This window comes from Rana temporaria, chromosome 1, assembly GCF_905171775.1.
Source record: "Rana temporaria chromosome 1, aRanTem1.1, whole genome shotgun sequence".
Taxonomy (NCBI): Eukaryota; Metazoa; Chordata; class Amphibia; order Anura; family Ranidae; genus Rana; species Rana temporaria.
Window position 1 is genome coordinate 488927293 of NC_053489.1, and position 24148 is coordinate 488951440.

Here is a 24148-nt window from a genome sequence, read left to right on the forward strand (position 1 = left end):
AATAGTAGTCAGTACCAATGTGCAAAGGTGGAGGAATAAACCACCTCTAACGTTCGATGTCCTACGTGTGTGGATACTGCTGCAATATGTAAATCTATTAGTTTAGTGTTTTATATTTTAGAATGGGTGCCTTAAGATTGTGCCTTGACTGAAAAAAGGTTGAAAAACACTGTTATGAAGATCTCACCATTGACATGAGCGATGTGCACAGATGGATAAAGATGGATAGTTTAACCACTTCATTACTGGGCACTTAAACCCCCTTCGTGTCCAGACCAATTTTCAGCTTTCAGCGCTGACGCATTTTGAATGACAATTGCGCGGTCATACAACACTGTACCCAAATTATATTTTTATCATTTTTTCCCCACACATAGAGCTTTCTTTTGGTTGTATTTGATCATCTATGCGATTTTTATTTTTTGCGCTATAAACAGAAAAACACCGAAAATTTTGAAAAAAAACACAATATTTTTTACTTTTTGTTATAATAATATCCCTTTTTTTTTTTTTTTTTTTTTAATTTTCCTCGGTTTAGGCTGATACGTATTCTTCTACATATTTTTGTTAAAACAAATCGCAATAAGCGTTTATTGATTGGTTTGCGCAAAAGTTATAGCGCCTACAAAATAGGGGATAGATTTATGATTTATTTATTTTTATTTTTAATTTTTTACTAGTAATGGCGGCGATCTGCAATTTTTTTTGTCAGGCCTGCGATATTACGATATTGCGGCGGACATATCGGACACTTTTGACACAATTTTGGGACCCTTCACACTTATACAGCGATCAGTGCTATAAAAATGCACTAATTACTGTATAAATGTGACTGGTAGGGAAGGGGTTAACACTAGGGGGTGAGGAAGGGGTTAAATGTATTCCCTGGGTGTGTTCTAACTGTGTGGGGGAGGGGGGTGACTGGGGGAGGTGACCGATGCTGTGTCTCTATGTACAAGGGACACAGATCGGTCTCCTCTCCTCTGACAGCACGTGGAGCTCTGTGTTTACACACAGAGCTCCACGTCCCTGCTGTCACCGACGATCGCGTGTACCCGGCGGACATCACGGCCGCCAGGTACACGCATCGGCTTCCCAGCGATGCGCCGGGACAGTGTTTACCCGCTGCGCGCCCCCCAGTGGCGCGCGCGGGTAATGTAAACAAAGGACGTCTAAAGACGTCCACTCGGCACTTCAGGTCCGCGCAGCAGACGTCTTTTGTCTATAGCGCGGATCTGTAGTGGTTAAGAATGGAAAACCAGCATCTGCTGGAAACATTTGAAGCCATTGAAGACAAGTTTTTCGCAGATCTGGTAACAGGGGTATGGCATCACATCTCATCCCCAAGGCCTAAGTAGTTCAAAAGCCAGCCACAAATAAGGTAAAAGTAGATGCGAAAAAATGGGTACAACCATTAACACCTAATATTTTTTAAAGAGGATTTAAGAGTTGGGTTCAATGATGGTGCAAATGCATCACTTGTGATGCAGAGTATGCTGATCAGTACCATTGTGTAGAGGAAGAGTTATGCCTTGTACACACGATCAGAATTTAAAATGAAAAAAGTCAGACAGAATCTTTTCTTTGGATATTCCGACCTTGTGTGGGCCCCATCTGACTTTTTTCCATCTGAGTTTAGAAATAGAACATGTTTTATTTTTTTCAGATGGAAAAAAATCCTATCGGAAAATCCGATTGTCTGTGTGGAACTCCGACGGAGAAAAACCCACGCATGCTCAAAATCAATTTGACGCATGCTCGGAAGCATTAAACTTAATTTTTCTCGGCTCGTCATAGTGTTTTACGTCAACGCATTTTTGGCGGTCGGAATTTGGTCTGACAGTGTGTATGCAAGACAGCTTTAACAGAATTCCAACGGAAAATTCCATCGGATTTTAGCCCATCGAAAATTTTCAGGGCAAATGTACAGGGCATTACTCTACCAGGATGTGAAAATTGATCGACCTACGTAAGTTAATAAAAACGTTATACCCACTTTCGCATTACCTTCATTACAGCCCTTGTACAGTTTCTATATTCTGGGGAATTTAAGGGAGGAGTTCTTCTTACCAACCCCCCCCTCCCCACTGCCTCAAAAATTGAACAAGCAAAGTAATGTCATTTTAAATGTGGAACTGAGTGGTACCTGCATAACAAAATTTGTGGTACCTGTCAGAAACCCTAAAGCCCTGTACACACGGGCAAGAATCTCGTCAGAAAAAAACATTGTTTTCCCTGACGAGATTCTTGGCAAGAAACTCTTGCCGCCCGAGTGTACAGACTCTCGTTTCAAAAGAACCGGGGCTCTCTTGAAAGGAAGGAACGCGGTGACGTCATTGCGTACGACGAGCATGCGCTCGTCACATTCGATGCCATCGCCGCCATCTACCTATGCCGTGGAAGCTACCGCGCATGCGTCAAAGTCATTTCGAGCATGCATGGGTTTCCACGGCAACAGGTAAGTATACACACTCTCGGGTTCTCTTTTTTTCTCAACGAGATTCTGGCCAGATTTCCTGACGAGAAACCTGAAAGCCTCGTACACACACGAACAGTAATCTCGGCAAGAAGCAGTTTTCTTGCTGTTTTTTGCTGAGAAAATGGTCATGTGTACGAGGCTTGAGACATAAAAGAAGCAATTCAACATACAGGCATCTTTTTTCTTTTTTTTTCTATTTTACTGCAGCATTGCGGCATGAAGGAGATGCATAAATTAACGAATTTGCTTCTTTTTTTTTTAAATATGTTTTAAACTTTAATAGTGTGTACTCTCTTTTATTTTGATACACTAATGCAGTAACCATCTAGGCCAAACAAATATTTAAATTAACTATCTGAAGTGCAGACTTTTGCATTATATCCTATTTTTTACATATAACCATTATTTACCAATCTTACTTAAATCCAAGCTGGCGGCAAACAACGTGCGTATTCATGTCATTCCACCCGTCATCACATACTGTTCCCCACTGTGCCGTATGGAACACTTCTAGACGTCCTTCATGGCTACCTTTACCTCCTGCTAGTCTAATGGAACCATCTGCATGAAACATTTATAGGCTAAATTAATGGGACACCACTCTGCATAATATTAAGTAAAAAAAAACATATCTAGGTAAAACAATATTCAGTTTGGCATATTTCTAAAAATATACAAACTAGCATTAAAAAATAGAAAAATCAGATCAAATGCTGCATCTGGTAAACATTAGCTCATCATTTTGCATAATACAGTTTTATAAAACTATAGGCTGAATGTAATTCTGCTCAATGTGAATTTTGAACCTAGAAAACAAATACTTGGCACTAGGAATAATAGGTACAACTGCTCATGAAATAGTGTGCGCACTCATTGGTATTAGGGACAGCAGTGAAGAAATGTCCTCTGCTAATCTGCTGGTCACAATGTCGTTGTAGGGTAGGCTAGAAGAAGCAGCGAGGGAGCTAACAGGCACAGGGGTTAAATAACTGAGCTGCCATTCTGAGTGGCGCTGTGTTACTGACAAGCTCAGGGAGATAACTGGCAGAGCTGCAAGGAGAGAGCCTAAGATCAGTACAGCTGGGATTTCTGCAGATCCTGGCATGAAGAATTAATACACAGCTCCTGTGGTTTGCATCATGCAGGCTTGGTTCTGACGCTAACAAAATGAAGTAGGCTGGGTAGCAGAGTGGCTGTAAAGTGCTGAGATGTCTCTAAGGCCCCGTACACACGACCGAACATGTCCGATGAAACTGGTCCGCGGACCAGTTTCATCGGACATGTTCGGTCGTGTGAACGGCCTATCGGACCATTTTCCAGCGGACAAAAGTTTCTTAGCATGCTTAGAAACTTGTCCGCTGGAAACCTGTCTGTCGGACATGTCCGCTGGTCAGTATGTCTAACCAGTGGACCGAAATCCCGCGCATGCATCAAATTGATTCGACGCATGCGTGGAAGCATTGAACTTCCTGGTTTGCGCACGTCGCCGTCACCGCCACGTCACTGCGTTCTCTGTCCGCGGGGATTTTGGTCTGATGGTGTGTACACACATCAGAACAAAATATCCCAGGAGACATGTCCGATGAAAACGGTCCGCGGACCGATTTCATCGGACATGTCTCCTCGTGTGTACAGGGCCTTAGGCAACATGTTTGACTAGGAGACATCCCCACTCTCTAGCCTGGACTGAGCCCCCCGGCTATACCAATCTCCTTTAAGTGCTTGTAGCTCTGCTAGTTATCTCCTCAACCCTTTCAGTCCTGGTCACACTAGCACAGGTCAAGTGCTTGCAGCTCTCCACATGGACATCTAGCAGCATGTCTCTCGAAGCCTGTCAGCTTCACAGTGGAAGCATCGCAGACTGGATAGGAACAGCCAAGGGGCCCGATGTGGCCTGGTGCCCATAAAATGCCAAGTTCTGATCTAAGACATGGAGCACAGAGCACTGGAGTGGGAGAGCAGGGAAATAATTTCTATTAAAACAAATGGGTAATTTCTGGTATTTTCAAGTGCATAATAATAAATGTGATACAGTGATATAAAAAGAAAAAGGTGTGAGACTTTATTTGGACAAATACAAATATTGGTAATGCTCTTATAATGAGCTATTCCACTATAAAATTAAAACAAATGTTTAAACATTTTTAAACATCAATTTCACTTTTCTACCAAAATGGGATACCTGCCAGTGGTGTACAGGAGACTCCAGCATCTTCATTGTGTCCACAGTTGTGTTCACCCCATGTACTGAGCTGACAGTCCTCTATAGACAGCTCATTTCCTGTGCATTGTACTTCATCCAGCAATATAGGACCAGTGCCTTCTCCAAAATGAGCCTGATTCCATGCCTTAGCAATACCCCTGTGGATTAAACCAATATAGGTGAGTGTCAACCAGAATATGTTACAATGTAGGATCCACAGTATAAACTTTGACATCACACTGCCCCAAGCCCCATGCACACCTGAATGATGAATGGTGATAAGTCGTGATTATTTTAGTGAAATCGGATAGAAAACAGCATTTTGCTCTACATGCAGGGTTATATTTCTATTGTACAGGCCACCAAAAAGAGAAATATTCTCTGTGAGCATTCTGTCTCCTCTCATTGATTCAACTCTCAATTTGAATCAGCTAAGCACATTCCATGTGAATCAGAACAAACATTTTTCAATATCGTATAGTGATTTTTTTTTCTAAAGCTGTAGCCTGAGTAGCAAAGCCTGTCCCCTGCAAGCAGCTCATGGATGGGACCCCTACTCTCTATGGAGAAGCAGCAGTCTGTCTTGCAGTTTGTATTCTTCATGAAGCAGTTATATGCTGAGTAAAACAGCCTAGTTTTTGTCAGCATGCTGCAGAGTGGGACACTTACTCTCTGAAGAAGTCCGACAAAAAGCGGTGGTCGGTCAATAAGGGGCGTCACCCCCCTAATCTCTATGCGCCGGCCCCAAATCTTCATTTTTTTAAGAACATGATTAGAGCCAAAGGCTCTAATTGACTTCAAAAAGGTTGGGCTCGGCACGCAGGGCACTACGTCCCGAGCCCACCCACTTGTGACATTAGCGAATCAACTTTCGCAATTGCCTTCCTGCTTCTCCTCCTGGCCAATCAGGACAGGAAGCAGGTCCTAAGACCAGATTGGCCAGGAGGAGAAATGATTGGATTGGCCAGGAGTAGAAGCCAGGGAAGCCGGGGAAGACGCCCACGACCTGGATGGGGTAAGTGAGGGGCTGGCGGGCTTGCGAAGCTGGCGAGTGGGTGGGGGGAGGGGTGGGTTTGTTAGTCGCCTTCCACCCAAAAAATGGAGCACCAGCCGCCACTGCCAACAAACCCCCCTGCTAGGTCAGACCTTTAGCCAGGCTGGTCAGTCAGCTCCGCACTTACCCCATCTAGTGGTACTTCCTTCTGGTCGACGGGCGGTGGCTTCTCGTGCATCTCCTCATGGTGGCCGTGTGTCTCATCCCTCTTTCTAGGCCAATAGGATTGATTCTCCTTTTGGCCAATCAGGACTGGGTTGGCTCTGGGCGCAGCTTTAGGCTCTAATCATGTGCTTTAAAAAAATAAAAAACATTGGAATACATGTGTCCGGCGCCCCGCATGTAGATTAGGGGGCCGGACGCATTATTAGGAGGGTGGCGCCCCTGGGCCCCTAATGGATGTGCCGCCACTGGCTTTAGCCCTGCATTCAGCAAAGCTAAGGCTGTTTGCTGAATGCATTGCTCTGACTTAGGATGGGGCTTGTCTGATTACTGCAGAGAGACTACTGCTGAAGATTTTAGCACTGTCACTTGTTCAAGACACAGTGGTGTGATTTCCGAAAAGAATATATATATATATATATATATATATATATATATATATATATATATATATATATATATATATATATATATATATATATATATATATATATACATATATATATATATATATATATATATATATATATATATATATACACATATATATATATATATATATATATATATATATATATATATATATATATAGTGTGTATATATATATATATATATATATATATATATATATATATAAGAGACTATTGAACACAGATTTTTTATATAATCTTTTTATATAATTTTATTTTGTGCAATGTTTTTAAGAGTGTATATGTAAAGAATTGTGCTGCACTGTTCTGATAATAATATGCTATCTATTGTTTTGTTATGTACTGTCCTTGTTGAAATGCAATAAAGATTAAAAGTGAAAAAAGAAGGTAGAAACAAATATTGTATTTTAAAAAATGGTAGATGTTTGATTGATCTTTGAAAACACATATTACTGAACATGTTGTTAAATTCTTTATAGGCTTTTTTAAGCATTATACAGACAGAGATGAAGTAGCCAGAGGTGCATGGTTTGGAGTAGATAGCTCAGGGAGGGTGTAATACCGTATGTGACAGAAGACAACTGTGAACAGCATTGTACTCAAGTTTAGTAAGAAAATCCTCATTGAAATAAATACAAAAATAGCAAAAAAAGGCTTCTTTAACCGCCACTCTCCCTAACTCCCTAAATAAAACTTTTAGAATTCGAAAACGAACCAACTTAATTATAAAGTAAACTTTAAAAAAAAAAGAACTATAGAAACTCTACAACACAGGCTCTTGGTAGTGGATGTAATTATGGGGCAAGGAAAAGTCTTAAATAGTGAAAAACAGAGATTAAGAGATTAACTTCAAATTCTAAAGTCAGACTCATAACTGGTTTGTGTTATAAAATGATAAAATAATTCAACATTCATAAAGGTCTGTCTTGTTTGACATACTATTCTCTATGCAAATGGTTCCACCTGTTTCTGCAAAGATATATCAGTCACACATCATGAGCAAAATAACAACAGATGGACCCAACTACTTTTAATTATTCTGCAGTCATGAGATGGGTAGCACTGTTCATAAATTATTGTGTCAATTATCCAATAATTATACAGTTAGAACACACATCACTACATCTAAAACAAAATGTTGTGAAAAGCATGTCAAAAGTTCACTACTAACTACTTCCAACTGATTTTGCACACTAATAGGAAAATTTGGGAGGAAATATATAAATGTTTTAATTCCCCATATAAATGGAAATTAATAATATAACTCGTGCAAACATGACAACATCTATACCCTTGTAGGTAGCAGACACTTTTGACATAGTGGATCCCATATTTCCATTTGAAACATGTAGAGATTCTAGAACATTGTGGGAGATTTGCCTTTGATGAACAATTAAAGTGGGACCTAATGTATCTGAGCACCACGAACTGAAAATGCTTTTTTAATTTATTTTGAACCATTGACCTCTGGAATATTTACAACCCCCCCCCCCCCCCCCGTTACTTTAACTAACAATTGCGTGGTCGTGCAACACTGTACCCAAATAACATTTCTATTTTTCCCCACAAATAGAGCTTTCCTTTGGAGGTATTTGATCACCTCTGCTTTTTTATTTTTTGCATTATAAACCAAAAAAAAAACATATCCAATAAAAAAATAACTACTTGGTAAAAAAAAAAGGTGTATAATGATTGGTTTGCACAAAGGTTATAGGATAGGATATATACAGTACTTGCATTTTTTACTAGTAATGGTGGCAATCAGCAACTTATAGCAAGACTGCTATATTGAGGTGGACATTCTGACACTAACTGATGCTTTGCAGGGAAAGAAAATCCACCACTTCCCCATTGTCAGGACAGAGCTCTTCCTTGTTTACATAGGCAGAGCTCCATCCTGTGTCTTTCCTCGGTGATCAGCGGGTGCTGGCAGACATCCATTGGCCAGCACCCAATGAGCGGCTTCTGCTGTGACAAATCAGTAAATCTGCTGCAGGGCGGTCAGCAAGTGGTTAATATTCACAGCAAACACACCCATCCATCCAGGTCTAAGAGGTCTGCTGAGCAATCACTTTGAGAAACATTCCCCTTGCATTCCTGGTCATGGTGTATTGATTAAAGGAGAGATTACAGTGCCTTGCAAAAGTATTCACCCCCTTGGCATTTTTCGTGTTTTGTTGCCTCACAACCTGGAATTAACATGGATTGTTTGGGGATTTGCATCATTTGATTTACAAATTTGAAGATTTTTTTTCTTATTATTGTGAAGCAAACAACAAATAGGACAAAATAACATAACAAGTCAATGTGCATAACTATTTACCCCACCTAAAGTCAATACTTTGTAGAGCCACCTTTTTTACCACTGGGATTTTTGCCCATTCCTCTTTGAAAAACTGCTCCAGCTCCTTTAAGTTGGATGGTTTGCCCTTGTGAACAGCAATCTTTAAGTCTGGCCACAGATTTTCTACTGGATTGAGGTCTGGGCTTTGACTAGGCCATTCCAACACATTTACATGTTTCCCCTTAAACCACTCAAGTGTTGCTTTAGTAGTGAATTTGGGGTCATTGCGGTACAGGTTTTGCTCAAGAATATCCCTGTATTTTGCACCATCCATCTTTCCCTCAACTCTGACCAGTTTCTCAGTCCCGACTGCTAAAAAACATCCCCACAGAATGATGCTGCCACCACCATGTTTCCCTGTGGGGATGGTGTTCTTTGGGTGATGTGATGTGCTGGGTTTGCGCCAGACATAGCGTTTTCTTTAATGGCCAAAAAGTAAAATTTTAGTCTCATCAGACCAGAGCCCCTTCCTCCATACATTTTGGGAGTCTCCTACATGACTTTTCACAAACTCAAAACATGCCATTTTATTTTTTGCTGAAAGTAATGTCTTTCTTCTGGCCACTCTGCCATAAAGCCCAACTCTATGGAGCGTACGGCTTATTGTCATCCTATGTACAGATACTCCAGTCTCTGCTGTGGAACTCTGCAGCTCCTCCAGGGTTACCTTAGGTCTCTGTGCATGTTTGCTGTTGTGCCATGTTCTTTCCATTTGGTTATGATAGATTTGATGGTGCTCCTAGGGATCATCAAAGATTTGGATATTTTTTTATAACCTAACCCTGATTTGTACTTCTCAACAACATTGTCCCTTACATTTTTGGAGAGCTCCCTGGTCTTCATGGCAGTGTTTGGTTAGTGATGCCTCTTGTTTAGGTTTTGCAGTCTCTGGGGCCTTTCAAAAAGGTGTGTATAAGTAATGACAGATCATGTGACACTTATGCCCTGTACACGCTATCGGTCCATCCGATGAGAATGGTCTGATGTATTTTTCCATCGGTTAACTGATGAAGCTGACTGATGGTCAGTCGCGCCTACACACCATCGGTTAAAAAAAACGATTGTGTCAGAACGCAGTCACGTAAACCACGTACAACGGCACTATAAAGGGGAAGGTCAAATCCAATGGCGCCACCCTTGGAGCTGCTTTTGCTGATTCCATGTTACCGCATGTTAGTAAAAGTTTGGTTAGAGCTGATTCGCGCTTTTCAGTCTCCGTGCTTTGCAGATAGTTTTTTCGGGTTCAGTTTGTGCTTGTGGGTTCGTATCTGTCTTTCAGTGCTTGCAGTCAGGTCGTATCTGTTTTGCAGTGCGTTCCTGTCCGCTCGATTTCTGTTTTTCAGTTCGTTCTTCACAGGCCTTGCTGTACTTGGTTGCTTTCTGTTTTAAGTGTTCTGCCATCATACAAGTGATGCAGAAGGTCTATATTAAGGTAAGTTGTCTCCTTTCACATCACAATCTATGTCTTTAACCACTTCATTACTGGGCACTTAAACCCCCTTCGTGCCCAGACCAATTTTCAGCTTTCAGCGCTGACGCATTTTGAATGACAATTGCACGGTCATACAACACTGTACCCAAATTATATTTTTATCATTTTTTCCCCACAAATAGAGCTTTCTTTTGGTGGTATTTGATCACCTCTGCGATTTTTGTTTTTGCGCTATAAACATAAAAAAATGTAAATTTTGAAAAAAAACACAATATTTTTTACTTTTTGTTATAATAATATCCCAATTTAAAAAAAAAAAAAAAAAAAATTCCCTCGGTTTAGGCCGATACGTATTCTTCTACATATTTTTGTTTAAAAAAATCGCAATAAGCATATATTGATTGGTTTGCGCAAAAGTTATAGCGCCTACAAAATAGGGGATAGATTTATGATTTTTTTTTTTTTTTACTAGTAATGGCGGCGATTTGCGTTTTTTTTTTTAGGCCTGCGATATTGCGGCGGACGTATCGAACACTTTTGACACAATTTTGGGACCATTCACATTTATACAGCGATCAGTGCTATAAAAATGCACTAATTACTGTATAAATGTGACTGGCAGTGAAGGGGTTAACACTAGGGGGTGAGGAAGGGGTTAAATGTATTCCCTGGGTGTGTTCTTACTGTGTGGGGGGAGGGGACTGACTGGAGGAGGTGACCGATGCTGTGTCCCTATGTAAAGGGACACAGATCGGTCTCCTCTCTCCCTGACAGCACGTGGAGCTCTGTGTTTACACATAGAGCTCCACGTCCTGCTCTGTCACCGACGATCACGGGTGTCTGGTGGACATCGCGCCCGCCAGGCACACGCATCGGCTCCCGAGCGATGCGCTGGGCACGTTGTTTCTCCGCTGCGCGCCCCCAGCGGCGCGCACAGGGAACAACAACAACAGGACGTCCAGGGACGTCCACCCGGCACTTGAGAGCCGCGCTGTGGACGTCTTTCATCCATAGCGCGGATCCCAAGTGGTTAATGTATGCTAATGTCTTGTATTTCTTGCATCATTCCCTAATTACCATGATTGTAATATGCTGTGAATGTCCCATTTGTCCCCATGCATGTTGTAAGCTTTCCTTGCTCCTTTTTTTGGCCTACATGCATATTTTCCTTCACTGACCTGTCCAGCATGCTATCCTAGGCCCAAACACACTTAGCCTAGTCTGTTTCCAACTTCTTTTTGTCTGCTCCATTGTAGCTCTGCCCCCCCCCCTTAAAATGTGTCCCTTTTTTATTTTCACATTCAATTCAGGCCGAGTGCTAGAGGGATTTTTTTTCTGGGCCCAAACTCAGCTAGAACACCCCCCCCCCCTTAAAATATTTAATGGCCCATCAGAGGGGTGAGGAGTCTGATAAGTAGGCCTATTTTAGTTTTGGCATGAAATTCTCACTCCACTAATAAATGTTATACTGATGTTGGACAAGGATGTCTTTTGTATTGTGATTGCAATGTTTATGTGCCAAAGTACTAATTTTTATTTTTGTTTGACTCCACAGTTTCCTTCCACGCCACAGGAAAGGCAGACTGTGGCTTCCCAATTCCCAATAAAAAAAAATATTTTGAAGATCTGGCTTGTTTTGTATCGGTTAGGAATCCATCGGTTAAATTTAAAACAAGTTGGCTTTTTTTTAACCGATGGTTAAATAACCGATGGCGCCCACACACGATCGGTTTGGGCCGATGGAAACTGTCCATCAGACCGTTCTCATCGGTTTAACCGATCGTGTGTACGCGGCCTAAGATTGTACACAGGTCAACATCATTTCACTAATTATGTGACTTCTGAAGGTAATTGGTTGCACCAGAGCTTTTTATGGGCTTCATAACATAATGCATATGCCACTTATCAGTTTTTTATTTCTGAAAAATAGTTTTATGTTTATATTTTTCTAATTTTACTTCACCAACTTAGACTATTGTGTTCTGATCCATCAGATATAATTCAGATTAAAAACCATTGAACCAAAGACTGTAATGTAACAAAATAGGTAAAAAGCCAAGGGGGTGAATACTTTTGCAAGGCACTGTATTGGAATATGTTGGGCATTCTACTTATCTTTGATAAATGTAAGCTAGTGCTGAATCTTTCATTTATGGACACCTTTTACAATATGCATTTGGGTATAGAATTTTCTTTTTTAAGTATCTGATTTTTTGTAAAACGAAAGCCTTTGTGTATAGGCTTTTTTTTTTTAGAAATGGCTTAATGATTACCTTGGTGAATAGCCAGCTAGAAAATCTATATTATACAGTACTACATATTTAAAGAAAGCTAAAAATAAATGCAATCATGCATTACACTTTCTTTATATGCAGTGTTCCCTAACTCTCCACAAACAGCATATGTCATGGGAAAAACAAATTAGCCTTAATTACGCCCAAATATCTTCTGTCTGCATTTTATGTAATATGCTGTAAAACTCTGTGCCAAAGTACTGCAAAAGGCTGGCACATGTGAATGAGGACACTTACCATTTAACACATCACTAGGTGTTTATAACACTGTTTGTGATAAAAGCAACTGTGTGAGAAAAAACAGCATTTTCACAGATGGGTAAATAAAAGTAGTTAAGGTCAAATTTTGAGTTTCAAGGGAAAATAAGGCTCAACAAATATAATGCGAGGCATACAAAAAGCTATTGGCTGGGAATATTCCAAATTAGTTTAGCAAATATATACTTGATATTTTCTTCATCTAAACCCGGGGTCTCCAAACTTTCTAAACAAAGGGCCGGATTACTGTCCTCCAGACTTTAAGGGAAACAGACTGTGGCCATCAGGAGTACAAAATCCCCCATCATTGGTGTCATTGGACCCCATCGTTGGTGTCATTGGACCCCATCGTTGGTGTCATTGGACCCCATCGTTGGTGTCATTGGACCCCATCGTTGGTGTCATTGGGAGAAATTCTGCCGCATCATTGGGAGGAATTCTGCCCCATCATTGGGAGGAATTCTGCCCCATCATTGGTGTCATTGGGAGGAATTCTGCCCCATCATTGGGAGGAATTCTGCCCCATCATTGGTGCCAATGAATAAAAACGCACCCCATGGGCCGGAAAAAATCAAGCAACGGGCCACATCTGGCCCCTGGGCCGCAGTTTGGAGACCACTGATCTAAACCAACAGTCAATTGGCCCATTTGTCACCTACAGTTTATACACCCCACTACGGTTGTAAACTTCCCTGAAACTTATGGATGATCTATAAACAATTCTATCCATGGAAAACATCTATGTTTGTCCCAAGCATGTCTAAATCCACTTACTGTTAACTGATTAACTACCTCTGGTCTATTCCAAGCATCAGCTACTCTTTTGTTTAAATAACACTTTCTTTAAAATGTCCTTCTTCTATTTTGAAACCATATCCCTGTGTTATTGATCTTGGCTTCATATTGGAAATACTGCCCTTCTAAACCTTATTCACCCCCTTCATGTATTTAAAGATTTCAATTATGCCTCCTCTTTCCCTTCTTTCCTCCAGACTGTACATATTAAGTTCCCGAAGTCTCCCTTAATATGTTTTATACCCCACACCTTTCACCATTTTTGTTACCTGTCTCTGGACTCGTTCTATCTTATTAATATCTTGGTGTAAGTGAAGTCTCCAGAACTGCACACAGTATTCTAAATGAGGTCTCACTAAAGATCTATATGGGGGAATCAGGACCCCCTTCCTCCTGCTGGTGATCCCTCTAGTGAGGCATCCTAGAATTATATTCACTTTTCTAACTGCCTGGTCACACTGTTTGCTCATTTTGCAAACATCTGAAAAAAAAGTACCCCCAAATCTTTTTCCTCTGTAGTGTTGGCCAATACTGTACTCCCAATATTGTACACTGTCAAGAGATTCCTTTTCACAAGGTGCATTATTTTACATTCGAAACATTGAACTTCAGTTTCCATTGATTTGACTAATCCTCTAGCAATGACAAATCATGTTCCATGTTACAGACTCCTCCAGGGATATAAACTCTATTGCACCCACCTTTGTGTCATCTGAAAAAAACATACCTTTCCCAACAAACCTTTAGTTCTATCACTAGATAGAACATGACCTAGTACAGAGCCTTGTGGTATATCACTAGTGACTGGTTTCTTTTACACTGAACCCCATTTACAACCACACTCTGGTATCTAACCATTAGCCAATTGCATATCCACTAAGTGACTCAAGGGTTGAGGCCGTGCTTGTACAATTTTTTTCTAGATCATTATATGGATCTGTATGAAATGGTTTGCTGAAATCAAGATAGGATAAGTCCACAGCACCACCCGGGTCCAAAACATTAGTGATATAGTAAAAAAAAATTAATCAGATTGGTCTGATATGATCTGCCCTCAGCAAAGTCGTGTTGCTTTGGGTCCAGCAAGTTGGTGTGTTTTTAAGTGATCAGTTATCCTTCTTTTCAGGAGTAATTCCATTAACTTGATGTTAAATTCACTGGCCTGTAATTGCCAGCTTCTACCTTGCTGACCTTCCTGTGGATAGGAACAAGATTAACTGTCCACCAGTCATGGGGAACTTCTCCTGTTAGAAGAGATTGATTAAAAAGATCAGTTAATGGTTTAACAACTATAACTCAAGGTTCTCTTAGAACTCTGGGATGAATAGCATCAGGGCCTATTGCTATATTAGCTTTGACCGAGCCAGTTCCTCTGCTACCTCTGTCCCCAGAAATCTTGAAAATGAACTGTCGTTACTAGAACCAATATGATCTTCCAACTTGTTATTGTTTGTGCAGTTTATCTCTGAGAAATTAGCTGTCTCATGTAACAGTATTGGTACTTGGTAATAAGTCCAGCACTGTCACATGGGGACAAGGAGAGAGTCATCCCTGTGTAAGCCATGCTGTCTTATTTATACTATTCCTCTCTTTACTCTGGACTGCAAAGGGTGAATTAAAGGGAATCTGCTACTTCACCCTACATGGGCAAAACACAGGTTTCATTTAATGCATGAAGTATTTTATTACTGTGTGATATAACAATTTTATGATTGAAAATGGTAACCCTTTTTAAATATGTATAGCTTTAGGCAGGGGATTGATATAAGTTTAATGGGTGATCTCCTGAGGAGAACAAGAAAACAAGCTATTTAAAGTGGTTACAGGTTATAAATGTATAGGAAAATAAAATGTTCAACAATTAGATAACAATTCCCTCTACATCAGCCAACCTCATCCTGGGTTCCATAGATCCCCGGGGTTCTTCCAGTGGTTGGGAAGGGGATCCTTAAGCTGTAGCAGACTGACCTCCTATCACTTGGCAGAGTGGCATGCTACCAATGATCTTTTTAGATATCTTTAATGATAGCATTCTACGAACTGACACTTCTCCACTGACCACTGTTTTTAATTTAGTGGTTATTTCTGTTTGCTTACTTTGCATTTTGTAAAATGATAAAAATAATCTATTAAAATATTTTTTTTTTAAAGCATTGTTACTGCCTTAAACTTTTGAACAGCACTGTATAGCATACTGATAATAATTCCAAACTTCCCCATATGCACGTGCCAAGTTTTTTTTTCTTAACCTTGTCCTGTGGTGTGGATTTTCGGTTCTTTGCTCTGGTGTTGTCATAACAGGGGCTAAAGGCCACCTTAGAGCACCGGAGCCAGGATTAAAGAAGATGCCCTATGGTATTTTTTTATGAAATAATGCACCTTGTTGGACCATGCTTGCTCTTCTCCTCAAATGATGTGAAAAGTGATTTGCTGTCAATCACAACAGGAGTGTGGAACTGGGCATGCCCTACACTGACTGCCATTGAGAAGGAAGGATACCAGCAGTGACAACATTAATAGCCCTCCTCCTCCTCAATGTATCTATCATATATCAATGTAGTCAATATAGTCAATGTAGTCCAGCTACAGCAACTGCGCATGATATCAACACTGCAGTGATTTAACTGCAATACATTTTGTGCTGTCACCCTTTTAGAGAAACTACCTCTTTTAGCAAGATCACCAGGTATTTCTTATATAGGGAAAAAAATTTTTATACATATAAAAACTATGCAGTATGTATATCAAGGCAAATTCGTTTTTTACTTTTGTTTCACTTTAATGCAAAAAATACTAAAACCACGCTTAAGTGATATTTAATTTTGTGGATTTAATTTGCTTGGGAGAAAATTATCACAAGATAAAATAAATGAGCCTAAAATGACTCATTCATCTTAGTGAACTGAGTCTATTGTGTGCAGTTCAGCGTTGTTTTTAGTCTTCTTTGTGTGTTGACAGCAAAGGTGATGTATTTAGCAATGAAGCTGACTGGTTTTTGTTTTAGGATATAAGTGGAAGAGAGGCTTGCATTTCAACACAAAAAAAACAGAAGCAGTGAATCTTCCACAGACAACAGGTTTTCAAATTATCTATGACAGGCATAATAGGTTCATGATTTACAAACAGAACTAAAAACAGTAAGAATGAGAATGTGAAAATATAAAAGTGTTTTCTATGTTTATTTTATTATCTGAAAACCCGTCTTGGTATATAACATTATGTACTGCATGAAGGTATGGTAATGTAATTCAGATAGATGGTCCCTTATACTCATACTAGTACACAATATGTAATGACTGAACACAAGCACGTAGTATTTGCAGTTACTATGTTTAATTTAATTTCTATTTCCCATTCTTTGACAAGTCTTATTTTTTTACATGAAAACACATCTTCATGAATTATTGCTCATCCCTTACTGTTATGTTGTAGATCTGATGAATCAGCACTCTGAAATAATACATGAATAATGACCCATTTTCACATACTCATTTCTTATACATGGAAGATGTAAAATGATTCAAAATAGTTTGGAAACAATGAAAAGAACATGGAGATACGTGCAATATGATCAGAAAAAATAAATATTTTTGTGTTATTTTACAAATTTTGATGCTGCTAAATTTTTTGGATCCCCACTTGGCAAAGCAAACTTCCATGCCAGTTTTTTCTTTCTACTAGCTCCATAAAATGTTCCCTTTGACCCCCAAGAACCCAGGATTTAGTAATAAAGATAATCTGTTTTCTTCTGGACACAAATCTAAAAATTAATCAAAATTACCCTAGGCTTCCTTAATATAAAATGTCCTAAAGCGTGACTCTTGGGGCTGATGGAAGAGCTTCCTAATGCCACCTGTAAGGCCGCGTACACACGGTCGGACAAAACCGATGAGAATGGACCGAGGTTCAGTTTCATCGGTCCAAACCGACCGTGTGTATAGCCCATCGGTCTGTTGTCCTTCGGTCCAAATTTTAAAACATGCTTTAAAATCGAACCGATGGCCCGCTGCCCGATCGTTCCAAACCGATGGTTAGTACAGAAAGCATCGGTTCAAAACCCGTTCATGCTCAGAATCAAGTCAACGCATGCTTGGAAGCATTGAACTTCGTTTTATTCAGCACGTCGTGTGTTTGACATCACCGTGTTCTGACCCGATCAGTTTTTGGAACGATGGTGTGTACGCACATCAGATCATCAGGCCACTTCAGCGGTGAACCGATTGAAATGGCTCGTCGGACCATTCTCATCGGTTTGGAACGACCGTGTGTACGCGGCCTTAGAGTATTGCACTTTTATGCCAAACAAATGTCTAATTATGAGGAAAAAACATCTTCCTCCTACCTTATCTGAGTGGGAAAAAAAAATCAATTTGGTGCTCCCTCTTTACCAGCTCACATAGAGGCTCTCCAAAGAAATTTGGTAAGATTTGGGGGCCCTTGGTCCTGTTCCCATGTAAATGTAAAAATATAGTTAAGCAAACCTTTTGCTTTGCCTTGATTAACTTTATAATGTACTATTAAACTGTGTGCACAATTACTAGGCAAGGGAGTATTTTGACTTGTTCAGTGGTGGTCGGTGTTTAGCCTTCCTAATCTTGGCCTTGTCTCGGAGCACTGAACACCTTGGGCTTCTGGGCACTCCAGGTAGGTTTCATTTTTGAAATATGACCACACTGGAGTATAATGGGTTGCTGGCAGATTCACATTTGATGCTTCTCAAATCTTGGCAGTTAATTTGCATCTTCTTTTTTCAACATGTTTCTAGCGACCCTGTTATATAACTATTTGCAACAAAACAATTTATGGTTCTGTGATCACGCCCCAATATCTTAGCAATTTCAAGAGTGCTGCATCCCTGTGAAAGACTTTTTAAAATGTTTCATTTTTCATAGTCAGTTAAATCTCTTTTTTGGTCCATTTTGCTTGAGGAAAAGAAGCTGCCTAATAATTATGCACACCTTGATATAGGGTGTGGCTCTCCTTTGGCCACACCCTTCCTCATTACACCAATACACCTCACCTGATATACTTAAAGCGGATGTGCCATGGGGAAAAAATATTAAAAGCCAGCAGCTACAAATACTGCAGCTGCTGACTTTTAATATTAGGACACTTACCTGTCCTGGAGTCCAGCGCTGATCGCAGCAGAGCACGAGCGATCGCTCGTCTCTCTGCTGCTCCCCCCGCCATCCACACTGAGGGAACCAGGAAGTGAAGCGCTGCGGCTTTACTGCCCGGTTCCCTACAGCGCATGCGCGAGTCGCGCTGCGCCCGCCGATTGGCTCACACGCTGTGTGCTGGGAGCTGAGTGTTCCCAGCACACAACGGGCGACAGACGGGAAGTCAGAAAAACCCGTCTTTTGCCCGTAGCGTGTGGCCGGAAGTGGGTGCAAATACCTGTCTTTAGACAGGTATCTGCACCCCCCTCCCCCCTGAAAGGTGTCAAATGTGACACCGGAGGGGGGGAGGGTTCCGATCAGCGGGACTCCATTTTAGGGTGGAGAACCGCTTTAAATCCAATAAGCATTCACGTTTATACAGCTTGGAGTTGGACAATATTCATAAAAATGATGATTAAGTCAAAATACTCCCTTGCCTAGTAATTGTGCACACAGTTTAATAGTACATTTTAAAGTTAATCAAGGCAAAGCAAAAGGTTTGCTTAACTACATCAACCATGAGGCCAAACAAAGATGAGATCACTCTTTGTAAAAAGCCAGAACGCATACAGTACATGACGAGTCCCCACCTACAGACTGTCCCTCTCTGATGAGTTTTACCCTTACGTGCTTAATCGTAAAGCTGGGTACACATTGTGAATGTGTTTTTTTGATGAACCAGAGGGCTGGACAAAAAAAAAACCTTTACAGATTCCTGTATCCATACAAGCATTGTGGATGCAGGATTGTCCCCTTCTGTTTTATTGTATTCTGACAGCGAAGATTTTGTCATTGGTTGCACTGGCTGATCGAATGCAGATTTTCTAGTAAGACTGTTCGACAGAATCTGATCTAACAAACAGATCAGAATTTGCCAGGTTCCCGTTGAACTAGTCAATTTTCAAACCGTGTGTACCCAGCATAAAGATGGAGGTGGCTAGGGCAGGGCTTATTCTTATACTAACAATAGATAAAAAAAGGCAATAAAATGAACCCTACACCACATGAGACTTCTTCCTAGTTTAGTAATATATGGTAAACCTAGGTTTACTTAAAGTGGTATTAAACCTAGGTTTACCTAACCCCTTCATGCCTAAGGCTAAAACTACTTTGTGCATCCAGGTGGATTTTACCTTGTTTTTTCAGGACAAATTGGCCTTTCATTTGGCAGTAAATGAAAAAGGATATCACCTGATTTTTTATTTATTTTTTATCAAAGGAAAACTGCTCCAAAATGTAGCTGTATATTTCTTGTTACTACCATAACTTACCACCAAAAAACAACCCAAAATAAATTCTCATGCTCTTGACGATCGCAGCAATACCACATATGTGTATGTCAGTTGTTGTTTGTAGCCGTAGTACATAATAGTGCGCATATTGCTTTTCCTTTTCTCCTACCTAAAATACACTGACATTTACTGACACAGATGCTAATTTGAAAAAAATCCTGCCCAAAATATACTGACCCTGACCTTTGCCCCTTACATGACCCAAACACTAACCCTGGCACTGACCTAGATCAAACCTTGATGTAGGTATTTATTCTTTATTTGTTATTCATTTTTATTTGTATTTTTTACACACACTTTGTTTTTCCTCTTCGCAAGGTAAGAGAAAGATAAAATGTATATTTCCTCTCCATTCACAAAGAGAGAAAAACACAGGGCCAGACTTTACAGTGACTGATCACTGTGGTAGCCAATCAGAGGCTACCACAGCGATTAGCTAACCCAGAATCTGGAGGTCCGGGTCCGATCTTTAGTACGGGTCCCGGGGGGTTTCAATGAGACCCAGTCGGAGTGGGCTGTGTGGCATGCTCCCAGTACAAAAGGACATATGTATGTATGCGGCCCACAGAGAAAAAGCCCAGTGCCGTGGAGCCGCATATATGTGTTATATAGATGGAAAGTGGTTATAGAGGTATTAAACATAGGCCTACTTAAAGCGGGAGTTCACCCATTTATTAAAAAATGTTTGTTCTCCCCTTAGATTCCTGCTCGTTCGGTCTAGGGGAATCGGCTATTTGTATTAAAATATGAGCAGTACTTACCCGTTTTCGAGCTGCATCTTCTTCCGTCGCTTCCGGGTATGGGTCTTCGGGAGAGGGCGTTCCTTCTTGATTGACAGGCTTCCGAGCGGCTTCCGACGGTCGCATCCATCGCGTCACTCGTAGCCGAAAGAAGCCGAACGTCGGTGCGGCTCTATACTGCGCCTGCGCACCGACGTTCGGCTTCTTTCGGAAAATCGTGACGCGATGGATGCGACCGTCGGAAGCCTCTCGGAAGACTGTCAATCAAGAAGGAACGCCCATTCCCGCAGCCCATACCCGGAAGCGACGGAGAGGATGCATCTCGTAAACGGGTAAGTACTGCACATATTTTAAAACAAATAGCCGATTCCCCTAGAGAAAACGAGCATCCAGCTATGGGGAAAAAGTGCCCTCTAAGGGTGAACCCCCGCTTTAAATAGGTATCAAACCCAAAGCCAAAAAATGGGACAGCAGCATTATTAATCTGAGGGAAGGGTAGTGTTAGATGCACTAGTAGATTAGGATATACTAACAAATTGAAGCCGAAATCCAGCTCAGACTTTTTAAGCAGTTACAGAAACAGTTTTTGTTTCCCTTTTAAGATAAAGGTTTTACATACATAAATAAAAGTTGATCACTGTAAGCGCACATTTCAGTGTTAAATTGTTTGTCTCAACCCTTTACTACATCTGCAGACAGCTTGGGCTTTTGAAAAACAACAGACCTACTGGCCAGGTCAATAGGTGAAAATAAAAGCCAGAAAGCCTTAAAAAAGAAAACGAATGCTGCCACATCTAAGATTGGCTAAGCATTCATTAGAACTGATAAGCCCCCCAGCAGAACATATTCTCTTCACATCATAACCCCACCACTCTGTTTAGACACCAAGATTGAAGAGAAATACCCTCATTGCTCCAACATGATAAGTCATTGGTCCAGCCGTGTCATATGGTGGAGTTGGAAGAGTTCTCTCTGCCCTGTGTAATGCCGCGTACACACGATAATTTTTCGGGTTCTAAAAAATGACGTTTTTCAGGCTCTAGAAAAAACAATGTTTTTTTCAACTTGATCATTAAAACGGCCTTGCCTACACACGATTGTGAAAAAAAATGCTCTAGCAAAGCGCGGTGATGTACAACACGTACGACGGCACTATAAAGGGGAATTTTTATTCGGATGGCGCCACCCTTGGGGCTGCTTTAGCTGATTTTGTGTTAGTAAAAGACGAATTTGCGCTTTTCTGTCTGTTACAGCGTGATGAATGTGCTTAGTCCATTACGAACGGTAGTTTTACCAGAACGAGCGCTCTGAGCTTGCTCGGATTTTTCACGTCGATAAAGCCCACGCACGAAAAAATTTTACAACCCGAAAAACGACGTTAAAAACTTTGGTAAAAAATAGAGCATGTTCGAATTTTTTTTTTGCCCATTTTTAGAACTCGAAAAATGCTCTGAAGCCCACACACGATCGTTTTTAATGACATAAAAAAAAACTTCATTTTTTAGAACCCGAAAAATGATCGTGTGTAAGATCTAGTAGTTCTTATTACTAAACCTACGAAGACCTATTATTATCCATAGAGCAAAAAACTTCTGGATCTGATATTAGCAGACAAAGGCATCAGACATGCATACCTAAATATAATATTATGTAAGAATTTCCTCTGACTGGATATCCAGTGTAATGTGATGGAATAATGACCTTTCTCAGCAATGAACTTTTGTTTCCGACACATCTGCAAGCTTTTTAGTGGAAGTTTATGTAAGCTTTCTAAGGCCACAATTAAGAACACAGATATTGTTTTAACATTTAGCTCCTTCATATAAACATCATTATGGGCTGGTTTTTAGGCAGATATTTTTTTTGTAATCCAAACTTTCTAAATTCCAGCTTTGACAAAACACTATGACATAATAGAAGATCCTCACCCAAATCCTAGCTGCCTGCAGACAACTTCAGCATCAGCATCATCCCACTGGTCATCACACACTGTCCCCCACCGACCAGCATGAAACACTTCAATCCGTCCTTCAAATGCTGAGCTTCCACCAACGAGCCGAGTGGGGATGAAAGCAGAGTCTGGGACTACAACAAGATTAAATGACACATAATGAACATGTTTACTGTTTTTTTAATTTAGTAATAAATTAAACCAGAACTAGATGAGGGTGCGCTTCCCTATGCACCGAAATGTCACTTACCTAAAACGTAACCTTTATTGTAAATCATAAAAGGTATGTAAATGACCAAAGCAGGTATACCTATAGGATGAGGTCAATGCCATTTTATATGAATCAACGGTCTATCTCTATGTGGTAATATTAACATCTACCAAGTTTAAATGGTAAAACTTCTCTTGATATATACATATAGATAATATGAGGGAAATAATCTCCTCCTATATTCAATATAAGGCTCCAGGCTGTGTAGAGGATATTCAATGTCTATTCACCAACACCAACTGGTATCAAGAGGTGGCGGTATATCAGTCTCTCCTCCAATCTATTGGCCACATATAAAAATGAGATAAACAGAAAAAGAGAAAGTATGCTAGAAAATGCTGTCTTACTGAAGATATAGGCTATATGTCTTCTGCCCTATGAGGTTATCTATCTCTCAGATATTGTAATACAGGTACACTCATCCATGTGGATACAAATAACCACTGATGGAGACAGTAAGGCCTCGTACACACGACCAATTTCCTCGACAGAATCCATCAAGAAACTTGGTGGCAAAGCTTTTTTGCAGAGGAAAACGGTCGTGTGTATGTTTTTCATCGAGAAAACTGTCGAGGAACTCGATGAGAAAAAAAGAGAACAAGTTCTCTTTTTCCTCGTCGGGAGTCTCAATTTCCTCGTTGTGTTCTTCGTCGGGCTGGTTTTCGACGAGAAACACGTTCGTGTGCATGCTTAGAAACCCGCGCATGCTCAGAATAAAGTATGAGACGGGAGCGCACCTTCGGTAAAAAGTAGGGTTCGTAATGGAGATAGCACATTTGTCACGCTGTAACAGACTGAAAAGCGCAAAACGTCTCTTACCAATCTTTTACTTAACACACAGTAACATGAGATTAGCAAAAGAAGCCCCAAGGGTTGTGCCAGTGGAATCGAACTTCCCCTTTATAGTGCCGTAGTACGCGTTGTACGTCACCGCGTTTGATAACGACGAGATTTTGTCTTGACAGTGTGTACGCAAAGAAAGCTTGTCAAATTTCTCGACAAGCCTAACAAGGAACTCGTCGAGGAAAACGATGTTTCATTTACGACGAGTTCCTCGGTTGTGGGTACGAGGCCTAACAGAATTGTGACAGTCAGTCACTCTTGGTTGCTAATTTTCTTCACTTTTCTTTGATTGTGTTTTTTTTTACCACTGATGAAGCTCTATTTCAAGAGCGAAACATGTTAGGTTTGGGGGATTTAATTTTAGGAGCACCTTCTGACAGAGTCTTTCCCCCCTCCACTCCATTTTTCTTTTTTGTGGGGTGAGATATGCCTTGTGTTAA

The 24148-nt window shown here is 40.6% G+C and overlaps 1 protein-coding gene across 1 annotated transcript in view; it reads right to left on the minus strand.

The window, feature by feature from the left end:
- Positions 1–24148, minus strand: part of PRSS12 (serine protease 12) — a 227433-nt gene that overhangs the window by 102932 nt on the left and 100353 nt on the right. Inside the window, exons 4-6 of the mRNA XM_040330091.1 lie at positions 22572–22728; positions 4662–4840; positions 2899–3040 (exon numbers count right to left, since the gene is read on the minus strand). Coding sequence (XP_040186025.1) covers positions 2899–3040; positions 4662–4840; positions 22572–22728 — 478 coding nt within the window. The remainder of the gene's footprint in view (positions 1–2898; positions 3041–4661; positions 4841–22571; positions 22729–24148) is intronic.